The 16,288-nt window shown below is 38.6% G+C and overlaps 1 protein-coding gene across 1 annotated transcript in view; it reads left to right on the top strand.

Annotated features, from left to right (window-relative positions):
• The window catches only part of PCSK1 (proprotein convertase subtilisin/kexin type 1), a 29,188-nt gene that overhangs the window by 2,603 nt on the left and 10,297 nt on the right, over positions 1-16,288 (top strand). Inside the window, 8 exon segments of the mRNA XM_014309925.2 lie at positions 457-561; positions 3,894-4,004; positions 6,232-6,378; positions 6,834-6,910; positions 8,519-8,607; positions 12,600-12,772; positions 14,885-15,097; positions 16,220-16,288. The exon segment at positions 16,220-16,288 is cut by the window's right edge and continues 18 nt beyond it. Coding sequence (XP_014165400.1) covers positions 457-561; positions 3,894-4,004; positions 6,232-6,378; positions 6,834-6,910; positions 8,519-8,607; positions 12,600-12,772; positions 14,885-15,097; positions 16,220-16,288 — 984 coding nt within the window.

Raw genomic sequence — 16,288 nt, 5'->3', positions numbered from 1 at the left:
GGCTGGCTGCTGAGGGAGTGAAAATGCTGCTACAGTGGGTGTCTGAACAACCCAGCCCTGCAGTGAGGTGTCTGAAGCCAGGCAAAGCTTTTCACACCTGTCCAGCTGAAACACAGGAAAAGCAGATAAAACTGGTGATGTGGCCTTGCCGAGGTGAGTCCGTGAGTGTAGTGGTCATTAGTGCAAGTGCTGTGTAACTTGAGTCCTGCAGTTGTAATGACTGCGCTTGAGTAGCCCAAATGAAATTACTCCCCCGGCTTCTCCTATCAGCACACAGGCTGAGAGAAGCACTTGTTACTGGAAGAGTGCTTCCTTGTTTGGATTAAAATATCTACAGGCTAGTTTCTTGCTTTTTTGTCTTTAAGGCAGCGTGAATTCTTTCAGGTTTTGATTGTTGGTACTTGCTCACAGTGGGGAAATGCTTCCTGATAATTAAGGCACGCCTGTGTCTTACAGATTGGATCACTGAAAAACCACTACTTATTCAGGCATAAGAGTCACCCAAGACGGTCCCGAAGAAGTGCTATTCATATCACTAAGAGACTTTCTGATGATGAGCGGGTAAGTGTTAAATTTATTCTTTTTTTAATTTTTTAAAAATTCTGTCTCCTTACCGCTAGCTTCGTAAAGAGGTCACAGGCAGGCCTTCCTCATTTTGCAAGTCTAATATATTCAGCCATCCATCCTCGTGCCTAACTATTCTGTCATTCACAGGCAGAGTCTGACCCTCCCTTACCACATATTTTACAAGAGGTTTCCAAATTAAGATTTAAGATGTGCAGCACTGGAATTTCAGATGTTGACGCGTCACTGAAGAAAATGTGAACAGGGAACCAAGGGGGTGGATTCAAAGTAAAAATCCATAGATGCACTAAGTTTAATTAGGCCATGTCTGTGCAATTACCATGTGAATTAGGTTTGATTTAAAGTGACTGAATATTAAGTAAAAAAAAAAAAAGAAGCAGGGATAAAGGGCTGATGTTCTGCTGGATCGGCTTCTACAACAAGCTAAAATCCCTTTTCAAAAGATCCATCACACATTCCAGACTTGCAGCCTTTTGTTGCAACGATCTGCCACTGCAATCAGAGAGCAGGCAAACTGGAGAGGGGTCTAAGGTACAATCCACTGGTGGAGCAGACCCCTCGTTTGTCCAGCTTTATTTCAGAGAGAAGCATTTCTGTTTGCAACCATAATGAAAAACTGAGGTGCATGACAAATTTAAAGAGCAGACCAGAAAGCTGTCAGCCTCTCTTACAAACTATTTTCTGAGAAATGTCACAACAACAGCATTTGATTTTAAGATCAGCATTGTTGCAACAATCATTGTGACAATATGAGCTGTCCAAACCATGAAGTAACGTAGTTGTCAAAACCAACAAATTATCATATAAGGACAAATCACTGCAGAATGAGTAATCTTCTATCTGGAGGTTTAGATGCAAATGTCAACTAGGAGGAAATATTCTGTGTGGCAAGACAGGGTGTTTGTTTTGCCTGTTTTGTCTCAAAAGTGTACAGTCTCATCTATTTCCTTGATAACAGGAACTAGTCTAACAGTTAAAGTTGAAATAATCCCAACTTGGGGATGTTCAAACCTGCAGATTCAGTCTAAACTAGTTCCAATTTATGCCTATATGACCACATGTTCCATGTCATTGTAATACAGTGTTCAGGATCAGCATTTTGGGTGCGGTCTCTCTCTTTTTTGGGCTTATAAATGAATCTGTTACACATGGAAGAATGAGAGTGTTCAATGCATCACGTTCTAAAACTGTAGCAGAATGGAAGTGATTGTGTTATATTGCTACCAGACATTAGTGCATCCTTGCATTCTTAGATTCAAACTGCTGCAGGTGATTTGCTAAATTTACTCCCATTTCCATTTTATTTACCATCCAGTATGTAAATTAATTCCGTGCATAAATGAGATGTAATTATGCATTATGTAAGTGTATAAACACAAAGCAATCTTGTCATGCTGTGTAGTTACACAGGGACCTTTGCACTGAGGAGCTGCTCTTGTTCAGCAGCAGCCTGCTTAAAAAGATTTAGATTCAATCTTTAAAAAGAGAGAGAAAAGGGAATCCTGTTTTTGTTTGTATAACGCCTTCATGAATTTTACGGTATGTTAAGTGTGAAAGTTGTGGTAAAACTTGGCTCTAATCTGAATATTTATCTGCTTCCTATAGTGTTTGTTGTAAAACAGATAAAGGCTGTGAATACATTGAAGGGATATAATTATCTGGTTACCTACCTTCTTCTAGTATTTGCACTAGTTTCCAAATTTATTTTCTTGCAAGTAGATTTGAACTGAAATTTTTTTTTACTGCTTTATGTGTCAGTGATTGGAGATTTGGCATGGGGCCTTCAGCTTTTGCTGGAGAAGGATGGTTGGAACCTCACCCAGCTGCTGAGTGACAAATGTTTTGCTTGTTTGCCTGACATATGTGCTTGGGAGTTTCAGCTCATTTCCCTTCAGTGCACTTGCTCCCCGTGAAAAGAAATAACAAGCGTGGAAGTTGTCAACTGCTAATTACTGTTGGGTGGTGAAGAGGTCAAGCTTTGCTGTGGGCAGGGAAGAGAGATGGAGGTAATTACTCCAACGTGTGCACAAGTATGTATGGCCTGAGATATCAATAGAGGAGTTTAAAATACCCACACTTGCATGGGTATATTCATCTTCTAGGACCAAGGTTTGTAGGGGGTTTAGGACTAAATATATAGCAAAGAGAATCATAAACATGCCTAATGCAGATACCATTTTAGGGGATTTATGTTCTTGTAGTGAATTTTCATTAGGCTTTCATTACAAAATTGCATTTTAATCAAATCATACTTCTTAATCATAACTTCTGAGTCACTATTATCTCATATATGGTGATAGATGTCAGGATCATAAAGCTGCTCAATCACAGTAGATAAAAGGAACAGAATCTATTCAGAACTTGAAAGTAAAAGATTGGATCCAAGACACCCTCCATATGAGGCTTGTCACAGGATCTTGGCAGTCTTACTGAACCTGAATTTTCTTTGCCTGCTTGGAATTTGGGATGAAAAGGACCAACCATATCTGCGTCAGAGTGATCATACTCTAAATACTAAAAACTAATAATGTTTTATTCCCTTTCCAAGAAGAGCACACAGCACAAAGATAGGCATCATCACTAGGATTTCATCTGAACTGGGTTCAGTAATGCATTCAAGGGCAGTACACATTTAAAATACAACCTAGAGCCTTAGAGACTGCTGTGTCTATGCACAAAGGCTGTGCAACTCGTTTGAAGCTTTATCAAAGCACACTGAAGCATTTTGGCTTTCAGTTGCCTTAAGTGGCATTATGCTGGTGATGAAGTTAGTCCAATATTCATAGCTTGCTAATTGACCACTCTTCAAAACACCACTAGGAAGGAGACTTGGAGGTCCAGCTGGTGTGTGAGTAACAGCATCATTATGATTGCTAGTCTAAAGCCAGAGGCAATCTTTCTTCTTACCTTTTCCTCCCAATAGAGAGTGAATAAATGATAAGTAGGAGAAAGAAGCCGGCTGTGGTTTTCCTTGTTGCAGTAAGCACCATTGCTTAGATGACCTTCTAGCCATACTACACAGTTTTATTTGCTGTAAAAACCTGACTTGTGTCACCCACAAGAGTTCCTTGTTAACTTGTATTTAATGATTTTCTGTGAATTGATTCTACAGTATTGTGATTTCACCAAGTTCTCTCCCCTAAATCTCACTGCACTACAGTTTAAATAATCCTCTTCTCTGTACTGAATGCTGCTCATTTTGCTTTAGGCACCAAAATCTCTCTGTGAGACGAAAGCCTTTATACTCCAGGTTAAGAAAGTCCGAAATTGAAGAGGTTCACTTATCATAATTTTACAAATAATTGCAGGTGTCATGGGCAGAGCAGCAGTATGAAAAAAAGCGAACCAAGCGTGCCGCCATGAGAGACTCAGCTGAAAGCCTTTTCAACGACCCTATGTGGAATCAGCAGTGGTATCTGGTAAGAATTTGTTGCCCTGTTGAACTGGGAAAGGTTGTTGTGCCACCAGCTGCATTATTTTACTGGTATCAGAGTGGTTTCACCGAGAGGAATAAATGAAAACTCTCTTTTGTTAGCATATGCTGTCAAAATGAGTGATCTCTGTAAATAACATTTTCAGGCAACCTTCTCTCTTCTGTGGAATGTCACTTCTACAAAGATTCTGGATGCCAATCCAGCTGCTATTTACTATGGGGGAGGGAGATTATATCACTAATTGTTCACAGTTAAAAACCACTTTAATGATAATTTTAAAATATTTGTGATTTTTTGTGTAAGAAGTCCATTACCATATCTGAAGCTGGCCATCTCTTTCTTTATTAAAATTAGTAGTGCAGGATACATATACCAGATGAAAACAAAAGCATCTGCATGCATGTGACAAGCACCTTCAGCTATATGGACTAGCATTTATATGTTAGAGGGTCTCTAAAGCTCACTCACCTGCTCAAAACCTCAGGCAAAAAAAAAATTCCTGAGCTCCACAGTTTCTGTCTGCATGTGTCAATTGAGAAATACAGTTGATCATTTAGATTTTATGTGCTTTCTTCCAAGAGCCCGTGTTTCCATTGTGCATCTAGCTGTACCTTCGGTCTAGGATTCATTGCTTTCACTCAGAATAGGGATGGGATTAAAGGTGGGTATAACAAATCAGAAAGAAAGGTCAAGCACAAATGGAGCCTGAGTGGCTGGAAATACATTTCCTCAGCTTATTTTAGAGAAATCATACCAAACTCTAAGCTGCTTTCCTTCTTTTGAGCTAGGGAAGATGAATTATAGACATAGCATAAAATATTTCCATGAAGATTCCTGCAGACTTCTTTAGAACAGAAAAAATATTGTTCTCTGTAAGAATTTAGCTTTTCTTTGATGCAGAATATCTGTTTGCTTCCTTGCCTGTATCCAAAAAAGCAGGACATTTCCATGATTAGACAAATACACAAACACACACATGATTCATAAAAGCAGTCAGGGAAAAAAAACCTGGCAATGTTCTGCTCTCCAGGAGATTTAGTTCCTTTTCCCACCTATTTATGGTTTTCACTACTTTTCCCTTAAGTTTTCACACATGAGAAACAAAAACATACTGCTTAGCTTTGTTCACAATGAACATTGAATTTTTCTGATTAAATGCATAAAAGTGTTAGACATTTTCTTCCAAAATATGTTCTTTGCCTTGTAGTGAATAACTGACTATTACCTTATTTTTATGACTTGATGGCAACAGTTTTGGCTCCATCCTGTGTACCTTCACACATCACCAGGAAAAAATATTATTTGATGGATTCAAGAGAACAAAGCTTGAAATCTCAAATAATTTCCTGAATGGAAGCAGTCAGGTACAGATAGCAAAATATGAAAGAAATTTTATCCCCATTAACAAATTTCTTTTCCTGAGCCTTGTATTTTATGCAGTATTTCTTTGGAAACAAAGACATACAGAAAACCTGCCATCAGCTAACATAATTGTGCACAGAGAAGCAGAAAGAAAGTGCTTCTTTTTACATCTCTGCTTTTATGGGGGCTGTAAGCATGTTTTCTAAATTAGATGTATATACTGCTCCTTTAGCATTAGAGGGGGAAAATGACCCATTTAGGAGATACTCTTCAAAAAACTTGCTGTGGAAGAGAAGGCTATACATGATTCATACTTCCACCTGATTTGCCACAGGAACACCAATGAGGGTAGTAAAGAGAAAATTGTGATTCAACACAGTTGTTCCCAACCAAACTACTACCTTAATTGTTTTACCCATTAATTATTTTGCTCTGGCTAACTTTAACATCCAAGGAGAAAATACACTTGGAGGAAATCCAGCTCACTGCACTGCGGGCACTGTCTTGGCTCCCCATCAAATGGAAAGAACAAACATTAGCCGGTCTGATTATTAACCCAGTGTTCCAAGGTCCATCAGTGCATCCCCACCACTCATTTCAGTTTCTGCTGCCTACTTACCAAAAATACAAGGTGGTTTTTGTTTAGGATTGGTCATCAGGGATATTCGAGCAGTGCGGTTAATCTTTCAGTCCCACAAGTATTTGATGAAATTAATTTTTGATTTGTATTTGCAAAATTTGAGCGAAGTTCTGGCTGAGATTGTTTACAGCATCTTTAGAATATGACTTTGGAACTGTTTGGTATAAATGGATAAAATGTTGAAATATTTGAATCCATTCTGTCCCACAGCAAGATACAAGAATTACTCCATCCCTGCCCAAACTGGATCTCCATGTTATTCCTGTGTGGCAGAAAGGATTCACAGGCAAGGGAGTCGTCATCACAGTCCTGGATGATGGATTGGAGTGGAATCACACTGACATCTTTGCTAACTATGTAAGTTTGAGCATTAGAATGCTGTGGAATAGATTAACCAGTTGTAAATTTGATAAACAGACACTCTTCCCCAGCTCATTGTCTGTTCTGTAAGTCAGCTCCTGCAGTACAGAGACTGAAATACTTGCCTTAGGCATGATTTGGAGCCTGGTCTGTGTCACAGGAAGCTGAATGTCACTTAGCAATGGTAGTGGGGTGTATATTTTGTTGTTTTGTTTTTTCCTGCAGTAGATTTAGTTCCCAGACACATTTGTATGTAGTGGTTTAATGATAAATTATTAAAACTCCATGAAAAAGTTATGGAATTGTTAATGGCAATCAAATCCTACCAGCTTGATTGCTGCCAATATGAGGCACATCAAGTAAACAAATACAGACTCTAGGACCCATTTTGTTAGCAATTTAGAAATGCCTTTTCTAGTTGTCTGAATAATTCTGCTTTTTTTTACATGTAGGACCCAAAGGCAAGTTACGATTTCAACGACAATGATCATGATCCCTTTCCTAGATATGACCCAACAAATGAAAACAAGTGAGTAGCTTCACAGCTGTCTGAAGAGAACAAAACATTAGTGTTTGTGTGTTAGAAGATACAAATGGAGAAATTTCTGTGTAGGTGTCCTGTGGCAATTATTTTACAAGAGGAAGAATTTGTATAACAGAATCACTGCATATTTGAGCTTGGAAGGGACTTCTGAAGGTCATCTGCTCAAGCAGGGAGCTCTAGAGGCTGCTGCCCAGCATGATCAGGATGGCTTTTGAATATTTCCAAGGAGGGAGAGGCCACAACCTCCCTGGGCAACCTGTGGCAGTGCTCAGCTGCCCTCAATGTAAAGAATTACTATTGGATGTTCAGAACTGTGTTCCAGTTTGCAGGAGCATTCTCACATAACATTGATATAAACACTGGGATAAAATTCCCAGATGAAGAACTCCATAATTGTAATCTCCCTATGATGTCCTGAATTTCTTTGTGTGACGTGTAAGGCGCTGAGGTTTTTCTGCAAGGTGAAGGGAATAATCTATTCTTGTGTCTCTGTTTGTTTTTGGAATTATAGCTTCCAAAGTATATTTTTACTTCAGTTCTCTGCTTTGCACTGGGAATTAAAAAAAAAAAAAAAAAAAAGAGTCTCTTGATGGGTCTGTCAGACCTGGAGATGTCCATCATAGTCCAGTTATGGATTTTGTATGTAAGAAAGAGAACAGGAGGGACCTCCCTAGAAGCTGGTACACAAAACAGTCAATTTCTTAAACAAATTAGAATGCCACTGCTCTCTACAGATAGCAAGAAACTGGTGCATTGGTTCCCTGTTTCCTATCAGACAATACCGTAGCATTCACAACATAAATCATTGCATAAGGGAAAAAAAGAAAGATCAGTCTGAGGATAATATATCCACGAACAAGACATTTGAAAAATGGCATTTCTTCTTTGTTACAGTGTTATTTTGGAGAAGGAAGCCATTATCCTCTTGTTATGATGTCATTATCTCTTAAATCTACCTGTATTGTCTCTAATCTTTATTAATAAGTAAATGGAATTCAGCCCAGAAGCATTGAAGCATGTCACTGAATAACAATCTGTAGCATTACATAATACAATGCTCTTACCTTGAAACTTATGGGAAGGATTTCTGTATTGAGGAATTAGAATCACCCATGGAAAAAAAACAAAACAGTTGCATAGAAAAGAGTTTGCTACAAGAAAAAACAGGGACACTTTAAAGGCTCACTTTCTGAAATCCTAAATAAATGCTGTGATTTAGAAAAGACATATCTAAATGTGTGATTAAAAAATATTTGTATAATATTTCTGTCTAAAGATAAATTTTTAGCTCCATAATTTTATGCCACTTTTTCACTCTACTAAAATACCAATATCTGCAGTGAGATCAAAGAAAGCATTTATCGTCTCATGGAAATGTTCCTTTGAGCATTAAGTAGGTAAAATTATATTTAATGAAGCTTAGGAGAAGTAAGTATTTTTGTATCATGTAGATACAACTCAAAAGCTTTTCAATAATGGCATTGCATTAATTGAAAGGAAGAATTTGAACAAATCAAGGTCCTTGACGAGTCTTCCTGTACAATGCAAGAAAGCTGTTATGACGTGTTCTTTATTCTTGCTGTATTTATGCAGGCATGGGACACGGTGTGCAGGGGAAATTGCCATGCAAGCCAACAACAGAAAATGTGGAGTTGGAGTAGCCTACAATTCCAGGGTTGGAGGTAAGGAAACAAAAATAATTAGATGTCTAATATGAATGGAAACAAGACAGATGCTGAGCGTTGCCAGATAGCATTAATCTGAAATATGAATGATTGGTCATTCTCGGAAAACATTTATCTTGAAGTATTATAAGCTTCAAAATCCTGTCTGGCAACAGTGCTGAGTGACACCTGTACATGACAGGATTTCTTTGATGAAGTCTGGAATTGGGTTATGAATAGATAGAATATGTAATGAGAGCAGCAATAGTATAGGTGGGATGATGATGATTATGATGATAGTAATAAAACTAATAATCATAATGTGAAGAATAGTAACAACAATTAATAATATTAACAACAACAACAACAACAATAATAATAGCAACAATTTATAATTTACCTAGAGTTAAGACAGTATCTTTTAAGGAATCAAGGATTAATTACTTTTTATTGTTTATCCAGGGAAGGAGAGGGGTTCAGTAGAGTGAAAGTAGGAGTACACAAAATTATACACATCGATATTTGCAGCATATTGTTTCCATTTACACAATCACATTCAAAAGGTCATGTCAGTCAAGTCATGCAAACTGCTGTCCTTTTTGTTTCAACACTTTCCTTCTCTACTGTCTCCACGAGTTAAATTTGAAAACAAGTAAAGTCTTTCTTGCCCACCAATCAATCTGGTTGTTTTGTTTTTTAATCAGTGACTCAATCTGCTACTTGTTTATGAAATAATAATGATGCAAGTATCAGTTGCAAATGGTTATTTAGCTCAGAGGAAGTTATTTGTACAGTCCTCCTTTTTCCATTATTCCCTCTTTTTCATTTTAAATGACAGGATGACGAGTGGCAATTGACACCCATAACTGTTGTTCCCACCATTTCAGCTTGGTGTTTCTTCAGTTCCCAGTCACTCCACTGAGCTGTCATGGATGTCAGCTTTGCAGTTTGCCATTGCCATAATGCATTATGCTGTCATGATCTGTTTAAATAAAATATCTCACTCATAATATGAAGAAACCAGGTTTTCAAAGGAAGGCAAAATGGATGAAGCTGCAAAGATGTCTGAACTCCCACTGTGCCCATATTTTAAGGCTCTTGCATCTACTGAGGAAGTTCTTCCACAGCTATTTGCATATGATCTGCGCTCATTTGCAAATGCAAGCTACAGATCTGTGCAGGATGATTTATCTAGAAAAGGGAAATAACAGCAGGAAAAGCAGTCCAGCAATCCATATTAGCCAGCAAGCAACATACATTGGGTGGGGGAGGAGGAGGAATGGAGAAGTTGAAAGAAATTGTGAACTGTTAGAAGTGACCAGACTGATTAACACCCAGACAGGGGTATAAGAAAAATGTGTTCAAAGAGCAGTGAAAGATAAGAGAAGTCTTCAAAAGATTCAGATAAATTTGGAGTGGCTAAACACTGGAAGCTTTTTTGATGATCCAAGCTCTACAGGATTAATTTCTCCAGAGGCTGGTTTTTCTCCTTTTTTTTTTTTTTTAATGAAATGACACATAGCCCACTTGTACTTGGCATTAGTTGAGGATGACTTAAGTGGCTGTTTGCTTGTAGCAGTTGCCATTTTGGACAAATCCAGTGGTCCACAGCCACTTGTCTCTGATAGTCAGCAATATCTGCTTCAGGGAAAGAAACCCTGACAATGTGGAATACCTTGCTCTCCAACCTTCAGCATCACAGGTTGGTTTAACTTCGCCTTGAGGGGTAAAACAAAACATTCCATTGATTTTTTTTGTTGTTTGTTTTCTGTGAAAGTACTGAGTTTAACAATCCTGAGTGTTCTCTCCAGTCATATCAATGCCTGGCCCTGTTCTGCAACACTGATTAGCCTCTCCGATACTTTGTGGCTGTGAGTACCATGGGCCTCTCTGTGCACTGTGTGAAGAAAAAATACTCTTCATGCCAGTCTTCAAAGTGACACTTTTCAGTGCCCTTTAGCATTCACCTCTTGGTCTTTGTAGAGCTGAGAAAAGTGTATTGACCACCTCTGGTATAAATCAGAGTATTTTCATGCATACCTGACCGTTCCACTGTGTTATGATATTTCCATGGTGCTGCCATGGAAATTAAATTGAGCTCCATTTTACAAAGGACTGGGCTGAGAGTTCGTGCACAGTGGTGTGTTGCTAAAAATAGCCCTTCTGCCAGGCAGATACATATATGTGTGTCTGAAATTACCTTGGGCTTTGCCTGCTTTTGATTTTGCGGGACTGATGATGGAAGCAAGAATAGAAAAGAGTTTATGCAAGAGGACGTAATTGGAGTCTGCTTACGGGAATATCACTGCAGTCATCAAATCCCTGAGTTGACTTGAGCAATCAGGATTTCTGATGATCAGGAAGGCAAGGCAGTGATTTTTTCCTCGAGCTGTTTTCATCAGTGTGGAGTCATAGTTCTTGGGCGTTTTCTGGTTTTTGATTTGTTTTGTTCTGTTTTCCCCTTATTATGTTATTTATCTGCAGACTTGTCTGTCTTTTTCTGTGGGAAGTATGTGCACACTGCTCCTCACATTCCCACTATCTCATTTTGTGTTGCAAGCTCTCACCGGGGGCTTGCAGTCGCTTTCACACAGACAGATCTTTGCTTGGCATGAGAGAATCTGGAAATTCTGAGCCGACAGAAAAAAAAGAGTATTCAAACCATTCTGAGTTTAAGACAATCCTGGGTAAGTGGTGTTTTTAGTACCTGAGGCACAGGATATACCTCGGTGCTTTTCCCAGCTTTGTGAGTGATAGTGGAGCAGCTGTGGTAGAGCGGATTAACTCCTTTGTCTGATTTTAGCACTAATGAATATGAAATAATAAAGCTCAGCTTTATCTTGGAGGTATTAAGAGGTCAGCTATTCAGGAAAAGAATTGTATGCTTGCAGTCTTTTTTTCCTCTTCTTGATAGCATAAAAAAAAGAACAAGACACTGAGCTGCAAGGCTAAGGTTGGAGGTTTTTTGCTGCTGGGTATTTTGGTTTTTTTTTTTTAATAGAATGGCTATATTTTACCTGCTGAGCTTTGGCAAAATCCCCGTTTTGTGGAAAATACTAGAAAATGAGTAGTCATAATTCACCAACTGCCAGCAATGGTGCAGCTGCTGTAGTACTAACCTGCCAAATCCAAGGGAACCCAGACATTTTTATTGCTTGTAATGCCACAGCAGTAATTTTGCCAGATTTCTGCTTTTTCTGCTGTCTTCCAGCATTGGACAGTAGCAGCAGCCCCACTGCAGAGCTGTGGCTTTGCACAGCAAAGGATCCAGTGCGGACGAACAACTGCCTGCACCTGAATTTTAAGTACCACTGAGTTCAGGCTTGCTCTGAAGGAGATTAGATCATGCAGCTCCTAATAAATTGTTAATGACTAGATATCTCTGGATTGCTCACAGCAGAAAAAAAAAACGTGGCAGAAGAAAAACAGTGAGGTTTTTATTTTTTTCTGTGGTGGAGATTGAAGAGCTGGTGAAATTGCAGCATCACAGAGACAGGAAAACCTTTAATGACTGCTAGGGACAAGTGCTTTGGTCAGAACGTTCAGAACTACATCTTTGAACTAAAACTCTTAGAACTCTTACAGATAAATTAATGTTGATAAAACCTATTTAATTTCAGTGGCATTTAAGCAGCTTGGGAAGTCTTTGTTGCAGATCTAAGACAGAAGAAGGAGGAAGAAAGAGAATGCAATAAGAAAAAAAACAGGAACAGTAAGCAAGACATCTTCTTTGGTCTCTGTAGAAGGAATGAAAAAATAAATAGGAGGCTAAGAAGATTTTAAGGGGTTTGTGGTGGGTTTTTTTATACAGAAACACTGAGCTTTGCAAATAAAATCTGTTTTACACTGACAGGAGCTTTCTTCAATACTTTTCATGTGAACAGCAGCCGGCTGTGGGTGCAGTACTTATGGCTTAATTTTACTGGAAACATTAAAACCAGTTAACTAAGACAAGGAGGAGGGAACAGAAAGTAAATGCAGTCTGCTTCTTTTTCCTTTTCCCTGTGAAGGTATACGGATGCTGGATGGAATAGTCACCGATGCTATTGAGGCCAGCTCAATTGGTTTCAACCCAGAACATGTGGATATTTACAGTGCAAGCTGGGGCCCTAATGATGATGGCAAAACTGTGGAGGGACCTGGGAGACTGGCACAGAAGGCTTTCGAGTATGGGATAAACCAGGTATGATGCTTCAGGGAAAAATAAAGCAAAAAAATTTGGCAGAGAAGAAATTTTAAAATGGTTCACATCAGAGAAGAAATGAAAATGTTTTGTGCTGTCTTTGCTCAATATATTTGGGCATAATGTATTTTAATAGTACAGGTGAGAGAAATTTCCAGCCAGAAAGGACTTTTGAGAAAACACCATTAGGGCTTTCTAAACTAGTTTTTAGCTGCTAGTCTCCATGGATAAGCTTTTTTTTTTACATCCTTAGTTTTGCTGCCTTGGTCTCACCCTACACCCACCCTTCTCTGCTGCTTGTTTTACACTGAACAGTAATTGGATTTCTGCACTGAAAGCCCATAAAATTTAATGCAAAATTCCTGCTTCATGAATATTTTGCTCTGTGAAATAGTGATGCATTTTAGCACCCTGCGGATGAGCTTGTATCGTGCTAATTGCATTAATTTATAAATTGGTGCACGTCATGATCCAATTAAAATGAAAATAGTACAAATGCATGATGAGGAGTACTGGGAGCAATATTTTTATGGGTTTCTTTTTTTCATGTTACACTCTTTGGATCTGTTGTTTGATAAATAGGTGCAAAATGAGAGCTGCCATGAATTTATCAGTAAACTATTCTAGCTCTTGCCAGTGAAGCAAAAAGATATCTAAAGATGGACAGGTACTAATAAAGAGAGGAAGACTGAATCATAGAGGGGAGAAGAGAGAAATAGCTTAAAGGACAATCAAACAGAAAATTTTGTATAAAGGGCAATTAACATCAGTAGGCAGAGAAGAAAAAGAGAGAACAATTTAAATGCTGACAGCTGACAAAGACAATATGAGGGAATAATGGAGACAGAGGAGAGAGCTTGTAACAGGTTATATGCTCATAGGTAGGTAGCAAGAGCAGAGGGAAAATTAAAGGTGAAAATTAGGCAACAAATATTAATTGATCTTACTCTGAAAAGGCAGGATCTTTGGTGGAGAATGTATCTATTTTGCAGCTTATTTTATATCTAATGGGGAGCAAATTTACCCATTTGTCTCTCAGGATTCAAGGATTCCTTTTGCAAAGGTCTGCCTGGTTTCCATCCTGCTTAAAGTCAGCCAGTGCCGGGATTGACAACAACTCTAATCCCTGGATCCTTCACAGCTGCTCTGGTGAAGCACCTGAGCACGGGCTTAACCTGAAGAGCCAAGGAAGTCTTGCCATCACTCTAAGTGAAGTCAGAGCAGGTGCTGGGAAACACCAGTGCTTCTCTGGACTGCAGCCTTTATTCTCAAAGATACGATATGATTTTCTGTAGTTGATGCGGCTTATTTTTCCAAATTTAAAGCTTGTGTCACAGAGTACAACTTATTTCTCTTTGCTCTTAATGTTTTAAGTGATGCAAATATGTTATCATTTGCATAAATAACTTCAAATCTCACCTGAGTGGAATGATTAAAAAAAAATTGTATTCCAACCACTGTGGAATATTAAATGTGCATATATTAATAATGAACAACACATGAAATTTTGCTTGTCACATGAAACGTATTTTTTTCCTCTGAAGAATGAGTAGAGCTTAAGACTGCAGAATGACGCATGTTTCTGCTGTGATAGCTGTGATGTTTTACATGGTTGTGCCTAGAGGCTGGGGATGCTGACCCACAGATCTGTGAGAGAAGGGAGGGTTTTCAGTGTGTCCATCACTCATACTCCTAACCCACAGCTCTGTGAGTACAGGAAGGGAAAATTAAATAAGCCCTGATAAACTTGCCGGTTTTTTTAAAGGCATCTTTTTCTAAAAATGATGAGGATCAAACAGCAGCACGTCGAAAAATTTACTCATTGAACACTGACTCTGTTTTTAACTTCAAAACCTGAGGAAAGCTGTTGTTTCAGGAGCACTAAACCTAGGCCAGTGAGATTAAGAGTTGTGCTGTAGGGTGAGCAGTGGGATATTGCAAACAGCTGGTTTATTCTATCTCTGTCTTCTACAGTGCTTATGGGTATTGCTCCTCTTCTATGTTTGCTATATTAGGCTTTTTGGGGGAAGGAGTTCTTAAGGATACATTGTGAGATTTGACATCTCTTTGATAACCGTTCATTTCCCTTTTTTTTCTTTTTTTTTTCCCTAGGGTCGAAATGGGAAAGGCTCCATTTTCGTGTGGGCCTCAGGGAATGGAGGTCGTCAGGGTGACAACTGTGACTGTGATGGTTACACTGATAGCATCTACACCATCTCCATTAGCAGTGCTTCTCAGCAAGGGCTTTCTCCCTGGTATGCAGAGAAGTGCTCTTCAACTCTGGCCACAGCATACAGCAGCGGGGATTACACTGACCAAAGAATAGTAAGTTGCTTTTACCAGTTTCAGAACAAATAGAAAGGTATGATATATGCAAATAATAAATGAAACCTCTTAAATGCTTGGCTTCCAGTGCCTGCTTTATGTTATGTGTTATGTGCTTAGAGCTTTTGTCTGGAAACCTTAAGAGATTTGAAATCCAAAAGATGATTGTATTCCTCTATTCTTTTACCTTAAAGCTATGGTTAAACAAAGTCATTGTGTTGATGCACTTAAACCAACATGTTGAATTTGTCTGCGGTTTGTGAGCACTGTTTGTGTATGAAAGTGGTCTCTGCATGCTTTGATATGGCACTATTCTTCACAGAGGGCAAATAAAGAAAGATTCAGAGCAAAAATAAAACCTGTGATGTCAGGGCTGCTGTTATACCTTGTCATTATATTTTTAATGCAAGAGACAGCAACAACAGTGCCTCCAAACGTTCCAAACTCGGCAAGCAGGCATACCAGTCTGTGTGCCTTCCTTAACTCTGCTGAAGAAAATTGCTGTGGCACAATAGTGCTGAAATACCTGTAATTTCTGTCCAGCCCTGGTAGATGTTAATTTTACAATGCACTGCACTGATGGGGATTAAAACAGCGTCATTCCAAGTTAGCTGGAGATAACTCCTTACTATGTGGCTTCTCTTTATACTCGGGACTTAGAAAAATGGGCTGATGAGTTTGGTGTTTATTCATTACAAATTATAGTTCTTCTGCTGAAGAGGGAGCAGAACACCAATGCTAATCCTATGAGTAATTTCCTAGTAAGCAGTAATTTTGAATGTTCTAGGCCCAACACAATGATCTGTTTTCATGAATCACCAGTAAGCCTGAAACACTTATTGTGAAACCTTTAGACTAAAATAAGATATTCAGAGTGGGAGTATTTTGTTCCAACAAAAAACGTTTTGATACTAAAATTATAGTTGAAGTAAAAGGAGTGGATTGAAATATGAACAGATTTAAACACTCATCACTTTTTCTGCTGGTGAGGAGTGTATTAATACGCACCAAGTAAGGGACACATAGTTACATTTGTGAGTATGGATACCACAGTATTATAACTGTTTATTTATGCTTTTTTTTTTCTTTTTCTTTTTTTTTATTTTTTTTTTTTGCTGTCAGACAAGTGTTGATCTTCACAATGAATGTACAGAAACTCACACAGGGACCTCTGCATCTGCACCTCTGGCA

Source organism: Geospiza fortis, unplaced genomic scaffold (assembly GCF_000277835.1).
Source record: "Geospiza fortis unplaced genomic scaffold, GeoFor_1.0 scaffold208, whole genome shotgun sequence".
Classification (NCBI taxonomy): Eukaryota; Metazoa; Chordata; class Aves; order Passeriformes; family Thraupidae; genus Geospiza; species Geospiza fortis.
Note: the sequence above shows the minus strand (reverse complement) of the source record. Positions and strands in the feature narration are given on the sequence as shown.